The 23,245-nt window shown below is 31.7% G+C and overlaps 2 protein-coding genes across 2 annotated transcripts; both read right to left on the minus strand.

Moving 5' to 3' along the window:
* Positions 1-218: 218 nt before the first annotated feature.
* Positions 219-21,260, minus strand: LOC148628482 (protein aveugle-like). Its single transcript, XM_088588277.1, has 6 exons — positions 21,132-21,260; positions 11,732-11,823; positions 10,661-10,826; positions 9,903-9,969; positions 7,933-8,009; positions 219-4,166 (listed from the first exon to the last, which is right to left on the minus strand). The coding sequence occupies exons 2-6, from the start codon at positions 11,777-11,779 to the stop codon at positions 4,099-4,101; spliced, it is 426 nt and encodes a 141-aa protein (XP_088444403.1). The 5' UTR covers positions 11,780-11,823; positions 21,132-21,260; the 3' UTR covers positions 219-4,098.
* LOC148628483 (large ribosomal subunit protein uL6-like) lies at positions 11,859-13,894 on the minus strand. Its single transcript, XM_088567258.1, is given in 2 exon segments — positions 11,859-13,534; positions 13,871-13,894. Coding segments are annotated over 2 exon segments (429 nt in total). The 3' UTR covers positions 11,859-13,129.
* Positions 21,261-23,245: the final 1,985 nt, after the last annotated feature.

Here is a 23,245-nt window from a genome sequence, read left to right on the forward strand (position 1 = left end):
TTTTTGATCACTGTATGTATTCTATCTTATTCTAAACTATACTTCTCATGGTCTTAAGAAATACCTCTTCTGAAACTTTTTTGGGTACTGATACAAATTGGTCATCTAAAGTAACATTTGCCTTCAGCAAGCAGTACAAAATAATTCAAATTCCTGAATGATTCTTGTCATTTTTTCACAGCTTCTTGACTATAATTATACATAGCAAATCAGTGTAATTCAACAAAAAACAAAAAAGTTTATTAGAAGCAAGCAATTAGAATTCTGTGTAGAAAACATTTACAAGGTATTAATAGAAAAACAAAGACTGATTTACTGACAGTATTTCTGTATAATACATACACTACCTGCTCTAGCACTACATTAAACCATACAACCATATTTCAAACGTACATAATTTTAAAAATTCCTTGTTTACTGCAGTGTTATTAGTCAATAAGGGGTTCAATTAAACATTTTTCTTAAAGGTCCACAGTACATGATATTTACAAAAGTCCTAATTTGATGAATAGTTCATATTAATACAACTAAAACATCACTTATTTTAATAAGTAAGATGTAGTTACAGGCTCTGTTTACCCATCATTCCCCATCATTCACTTGTCTTCATGTTTTTTTGTGGTTTTAGATATTGACTTGAATCTTCTCTTACAGCTTTACCAAAATCTTGAAGATTTTATTTCAAACACTATCAAATTTTGATTCACAAAAATAAATTTAATCTTGTTTACTTGCAAAATATATTGAACAAGGAATAGCATTTAAGATATGCTTAAAAATGCAAAATAAATGTCAACTACACCCAAAATTTACAACAAAGAATATAAACTATTAAAACAACAACAAAGGTTAATAAGCTAAATGCACCATAAAAAAATAACAATAATAAGCTTACACAACCATAAATGAAATAATTTGACCCTACCAATAGTCATTAAAGTATTTATATTCGCAAGTGTCATGTGTATTATACCTTGATTTTTAAAGTCATGACCCACCTTATTGTTCACAGTTCAAACACAAGAGGCTCCTAGGAGCCTGAATCACTCACCTGATTCATTTTTCGCCTTTCAAAGGTAATAACTCTAACATGGAATTGCCCTACAACTTCGTCCTAATAAAAACTGAGGATCATTCATCAATAAAAAAAAGGGTTTTTTTTCTATTTTTTGTAGTTGTTATTGCCTAAAAACTTCAAACAAGAGACACTCAAGAGCATGAATCGCTCACTTGATTTAATAGCTTTAAAAGTTGAATCCATGCATAAACTAAAAATTGGTTGAACACCATTGACCAAATTTGCACAGGTGATATTTGTCATGATACTGAACATTTGAACATTGATCATCATTCTACTTGTGTTAACCGAATAACAGGTTAAAAGTGAAAAAAAAATTATTAAAAAATGCAACAGATTTTCCCCAAATTTGCACTAAATACAGATCATTAAAAAACTTAATATTTTTTACAATTTACACAAATGATCATTCTGCAAGTTTTTTGTTAACAACAGGCAAAAACAGGAAAAATGGGAAAAAAATGACACTTTCTCTGCCATAATTCCAAGAAGTGTCAACAGATTTTTCTGAAATTTGCAAAAAAAATAGATATTGAAATACTGAACATTTTATCGGCTTACATTGATCATCAACCTGCTATAGTTTTCTAAGCAAAAGGTAAAACTGGAAAAATCGTCCAAAATGACACTTTCAGGTGCCATAACTCCAAGAATAAGGTACTGATTTTTCTGAAATTTGAATTAATGATGGATTTTGTCTTCATATTGATAATACAATTTGAATTTTGCAGCTACCTGTTTTATTTGTTTCAAATAAATTCCCAAAAACTGCCAAAAAAGTTTAAATCAGCATAAAAAGGGCAATAACTCCAAAATCAGTAAATCATTTTTCTTGAAATTCACAGGGAAGATAGATCTCTTTGAGCAAAAGAACTAAGATGTCTCAAATTTCTTCTATCTATTATGGGTTTTTGAGATATAAACAAAAATATATGGTGATACTCCTATGTTCAATTTTATGTAACAGCATCCATATTTTTGGTAAGGGACCACAACAGATTCAATTATGGAAGTAAACATGCCAAGGATGATTGTCCCCAAGTTTCAACAAATTCTGTTCAGTGGTTTTAGAGAAGATTTTTAAAGAAAAGTTAAAGACGACCAGGTGAGCTCAAAATGCAATTTTCTCCTTTCAAGGGCAATAATTTAAAAAAGGAGTAGTCCACATCTTTTACCCATTCAAGGGCAATAATTTTAAAAAAGAGTTGTCCCACATCTTTTACCCAATCAAAACTTTTGTAGGCCTAATCATAAGGATCATTTCATCAATGAAATAGGTTTTTTTTCTATCTAGTATAGATGTCAAGATATTTGCTTAAAACTACAAAAAAACTTCATTTTCACTATTTAAGGACAATAACTCTAACAAGGAATTTATCCTAAATCAAAGTTGTAGATCTTTTGATTCCACATCTAAAGTCTGCTTTTAAATTAACTCTTCAAATTTTTAAGATACAGATAAGTGAAGCACCCCTTTGATCTATTTAGTTTTGAACATGAACATATCAGATAACATTTCAAAACTACACACTCTAAAGATAAAGGTGACCAAAAATTAGCTTCACTAGAATGGTGGTCTCAGAGGAAAAAATTTGTCAACAAAAAGTTAACAGACAATGAATGATGATTGACACCAAGTGATGGCATAAGCTTTGGTCCAGTTGAGCTAATCTAACAGTAAAGCAATAAAATTAAAGTTTTTCTTATGAGAATTTAGGAATTATTTTCATAGATACTTCTAAATCATTGCTGCTTACCTTAGCTTTGTATTCATTGAGAGCAAAAAAAAAAAAAACAGAAATAAATTGTAAAGTTCTGATATAAAAGCTTTTGAACACTGACTGTCACTATATGTATATTTTCAGAACTTTAACTTTGTAAGCTATTACAATCAGTATTGTCATTTTTTAAAGTTTTGAATCACAACCATTATTGAAAGATATAATATAAATATATACGCATTTGATATTACATATAATAAAATGGCATTGAAAAAAATAACATGAGCTTGTTTTAGGATTAATGTGAAAGCTTATTTACCAAGTACAGAGATTTCCATTTGAATGCTTCAAAATGTATCCAGTAGTAACCATTCATAAAAGTTCACAATGTTGGATAATTTTTAATTGTTTATACAAGTAGTATAAAATAAAAATAACCTATGTTGCCAAAATACACCTAATTAATCAGAACATGTATCACAAAATCAAATGGAATCATTCTCAGAGTGTCTTGTTACATTTAAAATTCCATAAAAAAGTATGTTTACCAAAGGAATAAATATAGCCTTTCTGGCTTTCATGATTTTTAGGACGATTGAAACAAATTTAAGGCAAATCAAACTGGATACAAATAAGTGCATAAATAATTTTTGATTTCCTCAATTTGCCACAATTCTAATATTATGCTGATAAATGAGTTTTATTCCTTGCTGTTACATGTATGAAACAATGAAAAAATATATTGCACTAATTGTTAATGGATTATTACATGTATATGTCAGTATGGTGACTAGTTATTTTCATCTCTTATTATATCTCCTAGTCTACAACTTTATAAAGGTTAAGTCATGGCAAGGTTAAGTTGTTGTTATCTTTGGTTTTTGCCCTGGTATACCAAATTTAAGCTAAACTCTCTTAAGAAAATCTCCACTGCAGGATAACATTTTGTTCATAAAATTATCTTAGTTCTTAAGTTGATTTTTACATAACTATAAACTATTGTTCATAATTGCTAGGCAAAAAGTAAATTAGTTAAAAATCAAAACAAGTATTAATATTTTTTCATAAATAGATATACCCAAAAAGGGGAAGACGATTGCCCCTTTCTCACACTTCATACTACAGTATTTCAATAGAAATACAAGGTATATCATATGGTATGTACTCATTTTTCTTACTTATACAAACCAAAAATAACATACATAGAGAATAAAATAGTAAAAAGAATACAAATCAATTATGTCATTGCATTAGTTAACAACCAGGGCATTATTTTGAAGTCATGATTGATAATCTTGTTCATTTAGGCTCATCCTTTGAGGGCTGCAGTCTGTTGGTGCTTGGTAGGCGTAACTCAAAACCAGTTCCTAAAATTAACCAATATCAACATTTTATTCATGTTAATTGTACTTACACTTGTACTTATATAAGTACAGTTGTTTTTAGAAAACTGGCGTCCAAGTTCTATTTACTGGGGAAAAAAATCAAGCAAGAAACGAGAAAAAAAGATTCATAAGGAAAAATCTCCAACACCTGAAAATATTTAGTTTTCATTTTATTTAAAAATACCCGAATAAGTTGAATATTGAAATTGGAGACATGAGCAGAAACATGATAAAAGTCTAAGCTCAAGCTACTATACTTTTGAAATGCAGAATTAATATCATATCAGTGTGTTCTTGAAAATAACAATGTATTTATTGTCTACTTTGTGGGTAAAAATGAAGAAAATGCTCTGGAATTACTTTCATTGAACCATCTAGTCCTACCTACCATATAAATACATGTACTTATTACTTAAATCACTTGAGGTAAAAGAGCTCAATTCAGATACTAGTTTTTTAGAGAAAACAAAATGGTTATGAAGGACATTACGGATGCAGCTTGTAAACACACAACAGTATAGTTGTTAGTTTTCAGTCACTGTATCAACAAATACCCAGGAGCAGTTGAAAACTGTGAAAAAAAAACTTAGTATATTATTAAGCTGTATTTTGTTTTTTTATATTCTGAATGACATCTTGTAACAATTAACCATCAATTTGATAAGCAAAACTTGTGGATCTGATTGAAACATAATGAATTTACGTACCCAACAAATATTGTATTTTCACAGTTAACATTTAATGTACACCAATTCAACATCCTCTACTCATGAAATAGTTATACACATATAAAATGGGAATACCACATTGTACATACCTGATTTAGTAATATGTTTATAATCATAAAGAAAACTTCTCTACAATACTTGGAATGTATTGGTTTTTCTTTTAATTTTTAATTCTGTTGCTTTCAAGACCAATCATTTTTTTTAATCAAATAGTTGAACAGGTAAAATAAAATCACAGATTTATTACTATTTACAAAAAATTTTTATAAAGCAACAAATTGTGCACCTTAGTATGAATAAAAGTACTCTTGAATAACATGTTAAGGTCATCACATATGCCTTTGTAATACTTATTAGCCAGAATAATTCTAGTGTACAGTTGAAAGGTAGAAATATCAGTTGAACCCATTTAAACTGTATACATAAAGTCACTCTTAATCACATGACTAAAGAGGGTAAATTTTATTCATTGATGTCACACAATGAAAACTTCACTGATCAAATTCCTTTCAAATAAGCAAAAAAAAAAATCAAATCCCTAAATTTAAGTATTAGGTGACAACAGTTTTTTTCTAAGGTTTAAAAGGTCTTACAGTTGTATAAGAGTTCTTTGATACAGTAACACATCTTTATATAAATAGGCAATCATAAACATACATTTTGAAGTCCCTTCATATCACTTATGAATTTTGAACCTGTGATATATACAAAGATTTGTAAGCATCCTATTAAAAATCCTTTTTTGATTAGAAAGGTTCATTGATATGATTCTAAATTTGTTGTTATTTGGATGCTAGTAGGTGACATAATAGAATACATTGTATTAATTTCCCCTACAATCAGCTACAATATCTCACCTTCTTTATCATCAAGAACATACTTTTTATATCCTAAATTATATGAACAATTATTTTAATTCTCAAATAACATTTTACTGAACACATTTTCTGCCACTCGAAATTATATACATTCATTGTACTAGAAAATGTATCTGACAATCCTTAAGATTCAAAAATCAAAGTAAGGGCTTACAAAAATGTTTTGCTATCAATTTTACAGCTAGTTGAAATAGACCAGTTCCAATTTCAATACAAATCTAGGTAGGCTACTGAGTAGTTTAAATAGCTCTCTAGATAGAAATCTGCCCTACATTGTACTAATGTGTCCTCCTTAACTAATTCAGAACACCTGTGTGATCTATTGACGCTGTCTTTTAAGTCTGAATAGCTGTCAATTATGGTGACCTTAAGCTTTAAAGGTCAAGTGAATACAACTCACTGAGGCCATTTAAAGCATTCTTAAATATTGGTACATTTTTAAGTTTATATTTTATGGCATCTTATACAGTACCTGATTCGTGCAACAAAAATTGTGATCTGTCATTAATCATCGATCAGTTTCAAAACCGATCCATTAAACTGGTGATCGCATCACATGACCACAAAGCGGTCACTGTATTTTACGGTTTTTATTGTTTTCTTTGTAAATTTTACACATATTTACATAATGTAATAGATTTTAACATCAATTTATACTTTAATTTTACATTTATTTTATTTCAAACACATCTTACGTCATTTTACATAACAAAACTGCGATCTGATCAGTCACTGGTCATCAGTTATCAATCTGACAGCAATCAATCAGTCAACGGTCATCGATCTGTCAAATTGTTGCATGGATCAGTTCAAGGACTGTATAAAAAGTCAATGTAAACCAAAGAAAAAAAATAAAAATGATACTAGTGTTTACATTCATCTTACAAACATTTCTTTAACAACTTAAAAAAACAATTTAATATTAAGAAAGTCCTTAGAAGGACTGGTGCATGCACTTATATTGCAAGTTGAAAACTATATTTGCAACTATTTTGCAAAAGTGTAATGAATGCTACCATAGCTTTAAGCTCTTAAAACTACTTCAACTAGACATAATCTCAGTTTAACAATGTATGAACATCAAATTCTTTTTAAAAGAAGTTTTAGCATTCAGTTCAATCAATCGAAACTAACAATAGGCTTGGTCTATGAATATTTAAATAAAATGAACAGTGTTATCCAATCAGAAACAAGTAAATCACTTGTATATAAAGTACAAGCTCCCCAAACACACTGGTGGATGGCAAATATAGAGGTTAAGGTCATCATAATTGACAGCTAATCAAACTTAAAAGACTGTGTCCAAAAGATCACACAGGTGTTGTGAAGTAGTTAAGTAGGACACATTGGTTTAATGTAGGGCAGAATTCTACCTAGAGAGCTATTTAAATTACTCACTAGCCTACATATACAAATGTATTTGTATTGAAATTGGAACTGTTTTTTTTTTTTTTCAATTAGCTGTAAAAAATCCTATCACATTTCAAGGGAATATTTTCCACTAATTATGTCCCTCTTGAAAAGGACTTTTTTAAAATTAAAACAAATGCTTGTAACTTGACCCTTAAAGTTTTAATGTAAACAATTCTTAATTAACACTTTGACCATTGAAAATGCACATTCCAATATGCAAGATGCCTCAAAAAGATTACCTATGTAAATCTCAAATCGTTTTAAAATGATTTTTTTTTAATTTGAAACAGTTAAAAAATCTATTATCTTTGTTGTAGATCCCTCACATCCATCTCTTATATGAAGTTTCACCTATACTTATTATAGGTACATTATCTCCTATTAAATAGACTTTAATTTGTCAACATGATTTTGAGTGGTGAAGTCACATTAAAATTTTGAGTAGGAAAATTTAACATGTACTTTGATAACAATTTTAATGAGTATTTCAACAGATGTTTGTTTCAAGATTTAAATCAGTTTGATATGTTTTTAAACTAATTTCTGAACACTCATTTACTTTTTCTTCTTTCCATTTTTTCAGCTGCTGAAAAAAATACTGTTAAAGAGTTTTTCAGCTTTGTATTCTTATAATATTTTGTTAATCAAAGCTAAATTTATCTAATAATTTCAAGAAACTTCATTCTTAAGGCATTGACAGTTCATGTTTTTACCGCTATCCTAAAATACCTTTTTGTTCCAAATTTTTCAGATCTATAGCTTCATGTTTCAACCTAAGGCGTAAAATGTGCTGCATTATTTCTCTCCTGTAAATAAAATCAATTATTACTAATCAGTCTTTAGACTGTGCAATAAAAGCTAGAGCTCACCTGGATGTAATCTAAACAGGAACATACTTTTTAAGAGATAAATACTAGAGGTTCTCTTCCATTTCATATTTTTCCATTTGTGTTACCTTTCTAGAAACCAAACATCTTTTGGAATGAAAATTTTGCTTGATTAAAAAAAAAAATGAAAAGTGTAAGTTTGCGATTTTTTCAAAATTTGAGTATGCTCAGAGCTTACTTTAGTTTTCAAGGAAAAACTAATTCATTTCTGCTAAAAATGCATTTAAAAGTTGCATTTCTTCTATCTTGAGGAGTCATGTGACTTTTAAAAATGTCTGATTACCACACTACAAATATTGCAGTAACCTACCATGACCTTTAATTGTGACTGTCATTTATTTGTGCTCTTCTTATATTTTCTACACAAACAAAACAGAATGATTTTTGACAAAACTTTCAGTTTCTCAGGGTGACGATATTATGATGAATATAAAAAAAGAATTTATCAATTATATATGAACTTTTATTTTAATTCATCTCTAGATATTTGCACTACATTACATGGACGTGTCAGCTACTTCCTGTATATTGTTACCTTGCTACTACACAGGTGGACAAGCACGCCAGCCACATCCTGTATATTTTTTTATTACCGGAACTACTACCAAATGGGTAGATATGACTAAATTAAGTACATGTAATTAGATAATTAAATAGAAGACCAAGCTAATACACAAATAAGCTTGCACAATTTTTCAAAAGGTTTTTAAAATTATACAAATAATAGAAAAAAAAAAGAAAATTTTTATGTTCTAACGATTTCGTTTTATATCCTTAAAGTAGATTTAACATATTTAATATATTCATTATTATATAGGACCTTGTAAAACGTGTTTGACACTAAACATGTGCGATAGTCTTTCTATTTGTTGTTTGACACTAAACATGTGCGATAGTCTTTCTATTTGTCTTTCACAATTTGTGATTTGAAACATCATGTGTCAAAAAAACTCCAATATTCAATTCAATGAAAGGGTGCCCTTACTAAATAAGTTGAATTTTTATGAGCTTTTCTATTTACTGGTCATATTGGTACTACATTATAAAACTTATTTATCAGTCTTAGATATCAGTATTTCCAGTTTGTGCCTGTGATGTCACAAGCATAAAATTGAAGAGAACCTTAAAAATGAAAAATGCCAATTTGTCCACTATGGTTCTATGTAGAGTGAAATAAATTTGCATGATTGCTATTGGTGTATAACTGAAAAAATAGAACCCCACTTCTAAAAAAATTGCTAACTTACCCTTTAACAATTTCTAACATAAAATGTTTTGTTTCAAATCTTTTCAGGTTATTCAGCGTGTGGTTAAAATAGGTTTTACTGCACATACAGTACCTGAACCAATCCATGCAACTAAAATTATGATCAGTCATTGATCAACGATCAGTCTCTGATCAATCATCGATCCGTCAAACCGATCCATTAAACCAGTGATCGCATCAGGTTACCACTGGACAGTCAATATATTTTACAGATTTCGTTGTTTCTGTCAATTTTTACACATATTTACATAATGCGATAGATTTTAACATCAATTAATTATTTTTATTTTACATTTGTTTTATTAAAAAAAAAAATATGTGGATTTGTAAGTTCAATATGATAGTATTGGTCCAGCGGAAATTCTTAACTTACATGAACCGATTATTTATCATTTCACATAACAAACTGTGGTCAGATTGGTCACCGGTCATCAGTTATTGGTCTGTCATCGATCAACCAGTCAGCGGTCATTGATCCATCAAATAGTTGCACGGATCGGTTCAGAGACTGTATACCATTATTGTTATAATTACTGCACTTGTACCTGTGATCTGATGAAGTGATACCAAGTCTCTCCAGTTTTATATCATTCATCCTTATCAAAGTTCTTCCTATTAAAATAATTTTTTTCCAATTAAAGTCACAGTAGTATGAAAAAACAACAATGTTTCAAATAATACGGTATGTCACACACTGAATTGTGACTACGACATCCAAAAAGTAAAGTTAAACAAACAAAAATCACTATAGCAACAGTCAATCAATTTCATGCTAAGGGTACCTCCACTTGTTTCAAATTAAGTATAGAATAACAGAAGCTTAGAAGTTGAGACAAAAATATCACAGAGCTTAGTAGGGCAAGATGTGATGTTGTGTGGAGACGTTCAAAACTGACATAATTCTGTTTATACACAATAAGACATAATATTAACATTTGAAATTGCCAAAAACTGTGACTGTAGAATATGCCCCACACACATAAAAACCATGTTTGATTTTTGAAGATCATGGATGATTTTTGAAACCAGCAAAAAAAAAAACAATAGAATTTGACAAAACCTGGCAGAAGTAGATATATGGTAACAAAAAGAATGATTTCGGAAAAAGCTGAAGAAAATCATCTCTGTGAAATTGTAGCTTTTGTGAAAATATTTCATAAAAATGTTTCTGTCTTTCTCTAAGAAAAAGAAAATCATAAATGACAATATAGTGCGTGTTTTGAAGACAAACTTGTGTTCTATAAGTAATTCAAGGTACATATCATACTTCTCAGTCAATATTAAAAGATCCTGTAACATGTACCTGTGATTTCTTGACTTAGAAGTAATTCTCCATATAATTCAAAGTATTTTCCTCCATATTTCTTTAGCCATTTCATCACATCTGAACTATTCCAAAAATACAGAGGTTTAGTCTTAGTTTTGTTGCCTTTCTTCCCAATACTCCCTGAGCTTTCTTTGGCTTTAGACTGGAAAGACAATAGATGAAATGCATACAATTATGACTTTTATAATCAATACTTGAAAATTTGGAAGTGTCAAATCAAGATTCTTCAAATACAACAGAGTTATCTTTATTCTAATGCAACTGTCATATATGTCTGTGAAAATAACAATTGAAATTTTTTACGCTGTGTGAGTGTAAAAAAATTGAAGCAGTCATTGTGGAATTGACGCCCTATCATATATGGTGTTAACCGATGGAATTTCTCATCGCAATGAATGTTGCATTAGAATTCATTGTGACCAGCCTGACAAGTGGAATTTTTTTATCTTAATAATTACATGTGCAGGCACACATTTCTTTATGTTTCAACATTGATATGAAGTTTTCACTTTTCAAAATAATACCTTTTATATTACTTAATTTTGGTGAATTGTGTGATGTTATACGATGTAGTGTTCTCTAAAGTGCTTTGACCTGGGAGATCCAACCATTTGACCCCCACTTTCAATTTGCAATACTTGAACAAAAAATAAGCAAATAAAAACTTGGAACCCACTTTTCAAAATCACAGGATCCAGCCTGCTTTGCCTGTACTAAAACCACTGTATTTTGGGGGAAAGCTTTAAGTGTTGTATGGGCAATATGTGAGTATGCAATGTGACAGTGCTATTCAAAATTTGGTAAGGAAGCCTGTAAAGCATATGCTTTAAGGTAAATCAAAACTGTATCTATTTTTCCTCAGGCCTACTCTTATTGATAGTAAAAAGTTCTGATTGAAAATTTCCAAACAAATATTACCTCATCACATCCTTCAATATTCCACATATTATTTTTATACAAACTTCATTTTACATGTACACTGTACATTCCCATTTCACAAATTTAATGCTTCTACAGCATGTACAAATGCACTTTAAACCAACTTACGTGCATTTTATGTTCCTGTTTAGGATGACTATCTATCTCAGCTTCCATAGTAACTCAACCATTTCTGTTTTCTTAGAAGACATCTACCAACCCTTAAATAAAAGAAATTTAATACCATTACCTGAATATTTGTATTTTTTAAAAGCTGTGTACCATAATTTAAGGATAAATTGTGGTAAGTACATGTACATGTATCAATATTTACATGAACATGTATGTAATGTTCTACAGTTACATTTACTCTAATACACAATCTTTCATTAATTTCTTTCAATCCTTACAAAGGCAAACTGCAATCAAACATTAAAAGTTGGCAGCACCTAGCCTCAAACATGGAACAGAGCTGGAGCAAGAACAAAGTGATTTTAAAAAGAGAAGAATTTCCCAAATTCTACTCAATATTCAAAACCATTATTCATTGGCTAAATGGAGATATATTGTACATGTACACCCAATCTGTGTGACTAGTTTCAAAACCTGAACAATTCATTATTTACTTTGATTTACTGACTGAGTTCATCAAATTTCTCAAAAACAAAAAAAGATTGTAAGTAGGGCTCTTTCATTTCCTAAATGTAATTCCAACAATTTACTTATTTTGGGGGGGAAACAACCTTATTTCAGAGGTGCATGTACAAATACAATGTAATTAAAGATAAACAAAATCACTGGTTTCACACAATTCACTTTCATTTCGGTGTTTTGATATATATGTTAAAAATGATAATGTGGGCACACACATACTTTTTTTCCCCATGTCCCTAATGGAGCTCCATACATTTTGTACCATGCATAAGATGGATGGAAACTTCAATAAAACATGAAATATTTGCAATAAACGATATCAGCATGTAGGAAAATAAATTCAGAATCTAATTATGTACACATATTTATGGTTGCGAGAACTGCCAGAAGAAAGTATGTTAAGTCAGGTTGTACTATGGAAAGAACTCAATCACTTAGAAACTATTCATAACACACTTCTCAGAGTGCTTATGTTGATTGTTATATTCATTATATAGTAATAGCTCAGAATCTATTCATAACCCACTTCTCAAAACACTTATACTGATACTATATAGTAAATATAACAATCAATAAACACACTCTGAGAAGTGAATTATTTCCATAAACAAAATACCATGAAACACAGATAAGTACATGTATATATAAACTAGAAATACAATGTCAATAAAATCTCTTGTGTGGTTGAAGAGGAGTGCCATGTAAAGCCCTTAATTTCTGAATTTAGATGGAAGGACAGGGTAATTCCTACATGTACATGTACCTGTATATACCCCTCAAAATTTGTTTGCAGGGGTGGGGGTATAAAAAGATGATTTACTAAATGCACGAGAACCAAATACTGGTACAAATGAATATCAAAGTTGGGATTGTCTAAATACACCATTTCTTTGCAAAATATATCAATATTTGATTCCAAACAACAGCTGTCTTCTCTGACAAATAGATATCGTCCAAGAATTTTCTTACATTTTTGTTTTTTACTGTAGTATACTGTTGGTTGAGAGCAGCTGATCCCGACACTAATTCAATATGATTTCCTTCAAGGATGAACCCATCTTTCTGTCCAGATGGTTTTATAGTGACACTCTTAAACATGTTGACTTTTTTTTTTTTAAGAAAAAAGTCCCTCACTTCAACTCCAGTGCTGTTATCAATTATGACAACATTGATGGGGAAATGGGCATACACTGAATTCATTTTGTACAAATAACCCTTAGTTACCCCTTTTATCATGTTCTAAATATGACTGCATACAGTTCTAACAGCAGCAAAATCCTTGAGGACAGAATGGGGACAATACCAGACTTGGTATGGTAGTGATGTACCAGAAATCTTCCTGGACTATTGTCTGTGGTGACAGGTTTGATAACAATGCTGCTCAAGTTGTGTGTTGAGAGCTGGGATATCCTAATGCAAGACAACTGGTTAATTGCGCATTTGATTCCAAGTACTACACATCATCTATAATGCCTAAAAAAATTGTGTGTTTCCCTTTCAAAATTTGGGTCAATAGGTATGTTTTTTTTAGGTTTTCTTTGGAAAAAATTTATAAAGTTGCAGGACATCAAAACCTATTGGTTTTGCTGCCTCTATTATGACATCGCTGAATACTGGACTTCTTGTAGCCATGGCCATGTTGTTTCATTTTTTTTTTTTTTTGATGAATTTTGAACTTCCACATCGCAGAGCATGGAGACTCTAGTATTAAATCAATTACGGAAACACTGAAAATCAATTTTTTTTACACCATAAAAAAATTAGGGTCGGCAGGGAAAAAATAGGGTTGTTGGGTTACCAGAAACACAGAATTTATCTTTAGACCTAATTTGATTACACTGTACAAGAAATCACTATAAAAGATTGTCAATTTGAAGAGGAAGACTGTCCTAATAAGGCTTAAAATTACACTAGTGTTCAGTATACTAATAACCCTTCTTGCCTTTAGCTACACCCTTCTACTCTTGTGCCTAATGATGTTTCAATATCATGTGATCATTAGAAAAGCCATAAATCTGACAAAAGGTGTTAAATGCTGTCTAAACAGGTGAGGGAAAGTTTATAACCATTGAGTAGCAATCGGCCAATGATGATTGAGAAGTAGAAAATGATTCCCGATTGGATCCATCACGATTTTATGGGAGCCAATCATTTCTTTAATAATGATTAATTTCTACCACACAACTCATTAGACAAACAGGTCTATATTGTGTTGAACCATGTCTGTAAACAATAAAAAAAATTACATGTTTGTTGTTCAAATTGTCAGTTACCTCCCATACAAATTTCTATATTTTCAACAGTCCAGTATATTTGCCAAAAGTTTTGGAAAATATTCTCTTAAAAAAGTGATGATTTTGTAAATTTGGTAGCAGCAATCTTGAACATTTGTTACATTTCCTAAAAACCTATACCTCATGGTATGCAGTAAATGTATTGAAAAACATGTCAAAGTTCAACAAAAAGGAAAAATAGCTTTTAATGTCTGGCCTCTGACAAGAGGTTATGATATTAATGAATTTACTGTGAAAGTACTATTGTTCGTGGGGTTTCAAATTTCGTGGTTTTCATGTGTAGGCCAAACCAAGAAATTTGGTCCCCAACCAAAAAGAGATTTCCATTGATGTGTAAACTGAAGAATTTAAAAATACATGAACTTGTGTTTCTTTCCAAATCTACAAAAATTTGTATCAATGAATTAAAGTACCTTCACAGTACATGTAATTGTCTCCAAAAATTGAAAAAATGCATTGATTCTAAAATGAGTAGGAAATAATATGGACAAGACCTTCAATTACAAAACATGGAAACAAAGATAAACAACAGGGAAAACTACACTGCAAAATAGTGCCCTTCTCAAACTTGAGAAAGTGCCTTTTCCTCCAATGATGCTCTGCCCATTTCATTTTCTAGCTGGAGCGATGAGAGAGGGATATAAAATTTTGTAAACCTCTTGGAGAGTTAGATATCAATAGAAGTTGTAGATCTAGTGACGTGCTGCTAGAGTTTTCTGTTAATCCTTAGATAGAAGTTAATGCCATTCTTAATAAAACTCAGGAAATGTATGAATGTCATTTTGGAATGCTTATGTTTACTCCAGCAATGCAACAGGTTGTCTGGCAAGCTATTTTTTGACTTGGTGCCAACCAAACCTCTAGCATCTGACATGTTGAAAGCCACTGCCAATGTGAATAAGCTAAACATGTGTTTTAAAATATTTTAAGTCTTTTATTGAAATAAAAGAAGTCTGATCCAACCAGAAATCAAGGGACAAATATCCTAATTTTTTATCAAATACCTAGAAAACATTTGACGTGAAGACAGTTATCAAAGTGACCAGCCATTTTGAATTAGGTCACTAATTTTACACAATACATTTTTGACAAAACAAACTTAAAGTTAGTGAAGGCAATTTGTTGGTTTATTTAATATTTTTGTTTTGCAAAATTTTAAAAATCTGTAATTTTATCAACAGGGTGTACACATTCAAATGGCTGAAAACCAAATGTGAAGTTCATTTAAACTGCTTTTACAAAGGTTTTCCAGGATTGCTGGACTTTCTCATCAGGTAGGTCATTTGTCTCTCTTCAATGTAGTCACCTTCTCCCATGTTATGGTAAAGAAACTGTATAAACAGTTTTAAATGGTAAATATTTTACTATAATTCTGCCCATTCCAAAAAACTTCAGAACGAGCGGTATGCAATATGGCACTCGGAAGCAAGAGATTGGGATATGGGGGAACAGAATTCCAACCTCTTATGTTGTAGGAGTAGCTTATGTTAGGAAAAGTGCAGTATCACAAAACATTCTTCATGTTGACCCAACCCAACATATTTAAAAAAGGATGGTCCCAGGGATCTATTGAAATTTGAAATCAAAGTGCTGATTGCACTGGTGAATTTTGAATCTTGTGAAAATTATTGCATGAACAAAATTTCAAAGGTTATATGATGTTAAATAAAATTGTGATCACAAATTGCATTTAAAATACTATTAAGAACTGTGCTTTTTTAATATGTATAGACTGAATGTCAATATTATTAAGCTGATAAATTGCAAGAAACATATTTACTTGTTATGAAAGAGGTATTGAATGATATAAAAGGAATTACATTATTTTTCTGTGAAGTGTTCAGAAATAGTAGGGAGGTTCCAGTGATAGTCCGAATTTCCTCTGACCCTGCAACCCTCCTCTTTTTTATATAGATATTGATATGTCGGGTTGGATGGTCCCAGGGATCTATTGAAATTTGAAATCAAAGTGCTGATTGCCTGGTGAATTTTGAATCTTGTGAAAATTATTGCATGAACAAAATTTCAAAGGTTATATGATGTTAAATAAAATTGTGATCACAAATTGCATTTAAAATACTATTAAGAACTGTGCTTTTTTAATATGTATAGACTGAATGTCAATATTATTAAGCTGATAAATTGCAAGAAACATATTTACTTGTTATGAAAGAGGTATTGAATGATATAAAAGGAATTACATTATTTTTCTGTGAAGTGTTCAGAAATAGTAGGGAGGTTCTAGTGATAGTCCGAATTTCCTCTGACCCTGCAACCCTCCTCTTTTTTATATAGATATTGATATGTCGGGTTGGGGTTAGAATGATGTGCAATACAAAAAGTTGGAGATTCAGCGGTATCGCGGAAAACCGCCCTTCGACCTCTTGTAATGACTTTAAAGTTGAAATTGTGCATGTCACACCTACCTAGTTTGATTCAGGAATCATTTTCCTGTATGCTGATGCCATATAGGTATATTTTGCTACAAAAATTACATTACTCCGGTGATAGACCGGTGACATTAAGTATTTTGATCCTGAAGGATAAAAAAACTCAAGAAAAAAAACATGACATCTAAAGGTAAATGTACAAGCTGGGACTAATAAAACAACAAAAGAACAGCATTCCAATGTCCCACACGAAAAAAAAATGTGAGGAAAACTTAAAATTCACTGCAATTTTCTAAGTCCAAGGGCCATAACTTCCGTAAAAATAATTCAACCATAACCAAAGTGGTACTTAATCTGTAACTTCTCATAGTAAGACTACATACAAAACCTAAAATCAATTGGTGAAAGCATTACAAAAAATTATGGAAAACTGAAATTCACTGAAATTTTCTAAGCCCAAGGGCCATAACTTCCGTAAAAATCATTCAACTGTAACCAAAGTGGAACTTCATCTGTAACTCTTCATAATAAGGCCACATACCAAAAACAAACTTATTTGGTAAAAGCATAACAAAAAAAATGCGGAAAACGTGGACGGACGGATAGACGCCCGGCATTACCATGTCCCCTCGTGACGTGTCGTGGGGGACAATAAATTGAACAGTGCAAGTTACTAGATCATGTCAGTTCATGGCATATGATGGGGCATTCTTTCCAATCTTATGTTTATATCCCAGGGAGGTGACTAAGCAAAATAAAACTTAAAACTCCCAAAATAGCATGATTATTTGGACAATGAGAGTATACTGGTCGGGAGCTTCTCCCTACATTGGCTATCCAGTACACGTAAAAATTTACAATACACTCAGCAACATTTGTTTCTCTAACACTCATATCTGACCCGAGTGAAACTTAGTGTTACACCAACATTTTGAGTGTTAACCACCCAGATTCCACCTAGCCAACGCCAACCGTTTGTATACTACATTAGTCATAAAATTCAATGAGACATAACGCGGAATTCATTGTAAGATACAATGTATTTTGTGTTTATGTTTCTCAGGTAATTCGGAGCATTCCAGTTAAGATAAAAAAAAAATTAGTTATGTCATTAAAAATTTGGCATCATCTTTTTTTTATATTTTGTACATCTTTATCATTTGTTGATGTGTTTTTTTATTTACAGCTACGTCCAATGAGTGGGAAATATCATGTTAGAAATATTACATGTACTTCACATTTTCATCAAGTAATAATGCAATCTTTTGATATTTTAATTTGGCATTTGTAAATTAATAATATCTATTTATAAATATAAATAAAACACTCTGAAAGTATTGATTTTTGTAATTTGATTCCAGTGACGGACTTAGTTTCTGATAGTTTTAATAATTGAACAACTTATCTAGAAATAAAAGAAAGTAATGCTGATCCCAAGATAATGTGTACATGAGAATTGTTAAGTAGATGCCCTAAATCAGGACTGGGAACAATGTTAGTAATAATTATATAAGTTATAAGACATTGTCCAAACGAGGACGAGACGGCGTCCTCAGACGGTTGTCCTCGACCGCTAAAATGATTTAAGTTAACTCCGAGAAATTTGTTATGTAAAGTACGTTTCAAAAACAACCTATATTATTTTAATTATAAATTTAGTTAAACAGTTTCAAACTTTCATTGATGCCGACCAGCCTTTACTCCCATATACAAATAATCCCTAGACGAACCTCGCACATCTACATGTATACAGTTGTCTATTTTAAGAAATTTAAATAAACACATTGTTTACAATGTATCCAATGTGTGTCTTGTCGTCAGATGGACTGCAAATAATTATAATTACTCAATACAGGACAGTCACGAAGTATGTACATTGTATCAACGATAATTGTCTTTTTTTTTTATGATTTTCACGTTATATTTGTCAATCTTTAATACCACATGCTATTCGTATCAACTGCTGTTTTATTGCGCCAATGCCTTGGATTAAAGCTGGACAAATCAACTAGTATCGATTTTGGCGATTGGATTAAGATTTTTCTCATGTCCTCCAGACTCCCTTGTGATTTTCAGGGGTCCCAAATGAATTCTGCAGGTCAGAAACATGGAAACACGGGTACTAACGTCCAAATTGTCGGCAAAGATCAATGAGATTAACTTCACCATGCTGGGTGAATTTTCACCCAGGTCAGTGGATGTGTTCTCTGAACGTCAACTTTCTTAAAATCACATATTGTAACATTGTTGTTTTAGTTATTATCTCGGGGTCCTTTAAAGGGGGAATTAGAAAATCTAGAAACAAATAAATATTTGACATTGAATATTTCATAAAATGTTAATATGCTTAAGAATATTTGAATTTTTATAATCTAATTTTCATTTAACATATTGTGGTATAAAAAGATCTAAATAATTATATTCTGAATCACCAATTCTAAATTAAAAGATTGAACATTTTTTAAATATTTAAAAGATGTTACTGAAATATATTTGAATTCTATAAATTATAATTTTTGGAATTTTAGTTAATAATAATTTATGCTACAAAAGGATCTGTATAACAAAATTATACACTGAATAATAAATTATGAAATAAAAGATATGCAGACATTAAATTGACCCTTTGATTTGATTTCCTCCTTCCAAGCTTATGTGAACACATTTCACATTTTTCATTTGTGTGATCTCTCCAAGCCATCTATTAGCATAAATAGGTGTCAGCACATGAACTAAATTGACTCTTTGATTTCACCACCCAAGCTTATGTGAACATGATCTCTCCAAGCCATCTGTTAGTATAAATATTGTGTCAGCACATGAGTTGAGCATAACATTATTCAACTCAACATGGCAAATGCCCAGCTAGATGTCAAGTTCATAACCAACAGAAAAGGAGGACAGAACTTAGCCTACGATGGTTATATCTACAGACACATCCACAAGATTGGTGACAGAATATACTGGTGATGCACTATACCCAGCTGTCCAGGTTCTCTATCAACATTGAACAACATACCAGTAGGTTTCTGAAGACAACAACACAATCACCCAGCTGACCAAACCGGAGTGGTCACAAAACAGATACTCAACCACATCAACCAACACTGCATGGAAGATGTGAGACCAATACCATCAATCTATGAAGAACTAAACAAACTCCGAGACCACGACTGGGACGACACTGCCAGAACAGTAATACAGAGACTGCCTACCTTCAACTCTGCAAGATCAGCACTATACAGAGCACGCCGCAAGCAAACTCCTAGACTACCTGAGACTCTTCAAGATATCAGACTAGAGGGAAAGTGGACACAGACAGCTACTGGTGACCGATTTCTGCTATTCGACGACAGTGCACAGACAGACCGTATCATTGCCTTTGCCACCACAGAAAACCTTACCCATCTGTCAGATGCCAACACCTTCTACTGCGACGGCACCTTCTAAACATGTCGTAGTTTGTGTCACCAGATATACTCCATCCACATACAGATAAATGGTACTATGACTCCAGTTGTTTATGCCTTACTTCCAGCAAAGAGCCAGGTCATCTACTCCAGACTCAGCATCAGAACTTCTCCACCTAGGTTAATTGTGTACTGACATTTTGTGCAACTTGCTGATCTTTTATGTTTTTGTATATGTATATGTTCCATTGATATATAATAAAATATCTATATACTATCTTGTTCTCATTTATAAAGTAATTGTCAGAAGAAAACTTTTAAATCAGTTACAATTACACAATATCCTTAATACAATTATCAACATAAACAATAAAGAAAATTATACCGGATATTAATTTATACGAGTTTCTCATTAGTGTAAATTCCCTTTTTGGTGCCCCATAATTAAGTTCAGCGAAGAGGAACATATATATTAATTAAAAGTTGACATTCAGAGAATCAGCCGGTCAGTGGTTCTCCGTACACAATTAACAACTGGAATATACGATGTCCTAGCTGGGTGGGTGTAACACTCACATTTCACCGTGAAAAAATCCGACAAACACGGATTTAAAACTCCGACTTAAGTGATAGAGAAACAAAAGACTGAAAAGTCGCTGAGTGTATATATAGTACATGTCTGAAATCCACCTGGCTGTTGGTATTTATGTATACATAAGAAAATTGGAATAGTGATATCTAGTAATTAATCACTTGTGCTCATGAATATTGATATCTGTACCTCAATTTTACTCCGAATTTTCAGAAATAGAAAATGGAGCAAAAAATTCACAAATTTCAGCAGGGGATATCATAGGGAAAGGGGAAGGAAACAGAGAAATATTCGCAAGAAAATGGCGATTATTTCCTCTCGGAAAAGGTTTGGGTTCTTTAAAAATGCCCGATAAATATATAGTAACGCTGTGTTCTCGCTAACGAGATGTTCATTTCATTGGCTGTAAACTTAGCCGAAACATAACGAATATTGTAATTAGCCACGTGCATAACAGCCTTGTTTTTTTTAGGTTAAACCTCTAGATTCGGCATCCTTTATATAATAATTTACAAATAATATTCAAACCGTAGACATTTATTTGAAAATTTAAACAAAGCAATTACATATATCCAGGGGGTCATTTTTTTCTGTAAGTGGAAAAGGGGGGTTCAGTTTTTTTATAACTTCAAAGAGGGGGCGTCATTTTTTGCACATGGATTTCAAGGGGGATCCAAATTTTTAGTTAAGCAGAGCATTACACCAGTCAAATTAAAACATTTTCCCACCATTAAACATTTTATTTCATTGTCACATGCATGATCTCTGGTAAAATCAAGTTCACACATCAACATAACCATCAGGACCTAAAACATTTAGCTATTAAATCAAATTGGTCCGACTTATCTGCTGACGATTCAATTTCCTTACCAATATCTTGAATCTCAAGAGCTGTGTCTGATTCTGCTTGATTTTGATCAGACTTCCAAAGTATCAAGTTTTGGAATTGAAGACTAGAATTTTTTATTGTAAGAATTCTTTAACATCTCAACTGCTTTTGCTTCAAAGAGTAATCAAGGGAACTACGGTTATAACGGTAATAAGAAGAATGTTATCCAGGGACAAAGACCAGACACGGAAAACAGACGTACAAAGAACATGAAATTTTGTTAAAATCAAATATACAAATTAACAAAAGCAAATTAGCAACTATGACTCCACTAAAAACTTTGAGCATGGACAGGGTGCGCAAGTAGGGTAAGCGTCCTCTGCTTTTCTAGAAACCCGCCGAGTTGCTCATAAAAAGTCAAGTCCGGAGTAGACGAAAGAGGAAAGGAAAACCATGACACGTTGAACAAATCAGTTTTCATGGCGCAGATGGATACACCGTAGCGATCCACGATTTCATGATGACGACCACAACATAAAATTTCTATAGGGATGACTTCAATCTTGTAGCAACACAACCCTGTTCCAGATGTTTATTTGTTTGAATTCTAGCGCGATACAAAAAATCTGCCTAGTTTCGGCAAGCTCTGGCATAATGTAGGAGTTGTTATATGAAAACTCCATACGCATGTTTAATAGAGGGGGTATCACATTTAAAAAAAGGGGGATAAGAAAATATCATGGGGGGGGGGTCAAGAAAATTTTATATGATTTCAAAATTACCAGTCCCCACTCCCAGGTAAATAATGATAAATTTCTATATCCATTTGAATCGTAAGGGGAAAGAAGGGGGCTATATAGTCAAATTTTGTGTCCTGGATCTTTTCATGTAATATTCAAACCAGAACCTTTTTTTTTCGCCTATTGCATCTTTGTATTTATATAAAATCATATATGATTGTCCTGCCTTTCTATTTCAAATGTAATCCTAGCCCCGACCCCCACTCATAAAAATCAACATGGTTACGGAGGCGTATTCAGGTGGAGGCGTGGCGGGCGTGCGCCCCCTAAAATTTGCAAAGCATGGGTTGTCAGGGGTAGATTTAGGCGGTTTCAAGTTGAAACTTTAAATTTCTCGCAAATTTTACCACAAAAGATATCTACATTGCACCCACTCTATAATATTTCAAAAATTTAACCTCAAAATTTGTGTCAAATCGCTCCGCTCGGCAGAATTTTTACTGTGCGCCCCTATCTAAAATCCTAGTTCGGTTTCTGTTACTCCTACTACGTAAGCGGTTGGAATTCCGTTCCTCTATACCTCAGGATGGCACCAAGTCAGAAAATAGCTTGCCAGACAACCTCTAGCATTGTTGGAGTACAACATGGTTTGCTACATAAGCAGTGTATTGCTTTTATATATATATATATATTTCTTTATTGCTTTTATGGAGAATATTAAAATAGTTTCAAAA

Source organism: Perna viridis, chromosome 1 (genome assembly GCF_037379345.1).
Source record: "Perna viridis isolate PV_CMFRI_1.1 ecotype Kerala chromosome 1, ASM3737934v1, whole genome shotgun sequence".
Lineage (NCBI taxonomy): Eukaryota > Metazoa > Mollusca > Bivalvia > Mytilida > Mytilidae > Perna > Perna viridis.

What these genes read in the sequence shown, in the direction of transcription:
- LOC148628482 (XM_088588277.1), bottom strand. Translation starts at nt 11,779, where the DNA reads ATGGAAGCTGAGATAGATAGTCATCCTAAACAGGAACATAAAATGCAC. An exon ending in AACAGGAACATAAAATGCAC is followed by an intron (nt 10,827 to 11,731) that starts GTAAGTTGGTTT and finishes TTGTCTTTCCAG; the next exon opens with TCTAAAGCCAAAGAAAGCTC. An exon ending in TCTAAGTCAAGAAATCACAG is followed by an intron (nt 9,970 to 10,660) that starts GTACATGTTACA and finishes TTATTTTAATAG; the next exon opens with GAAGAACTTTGATAAGGATG.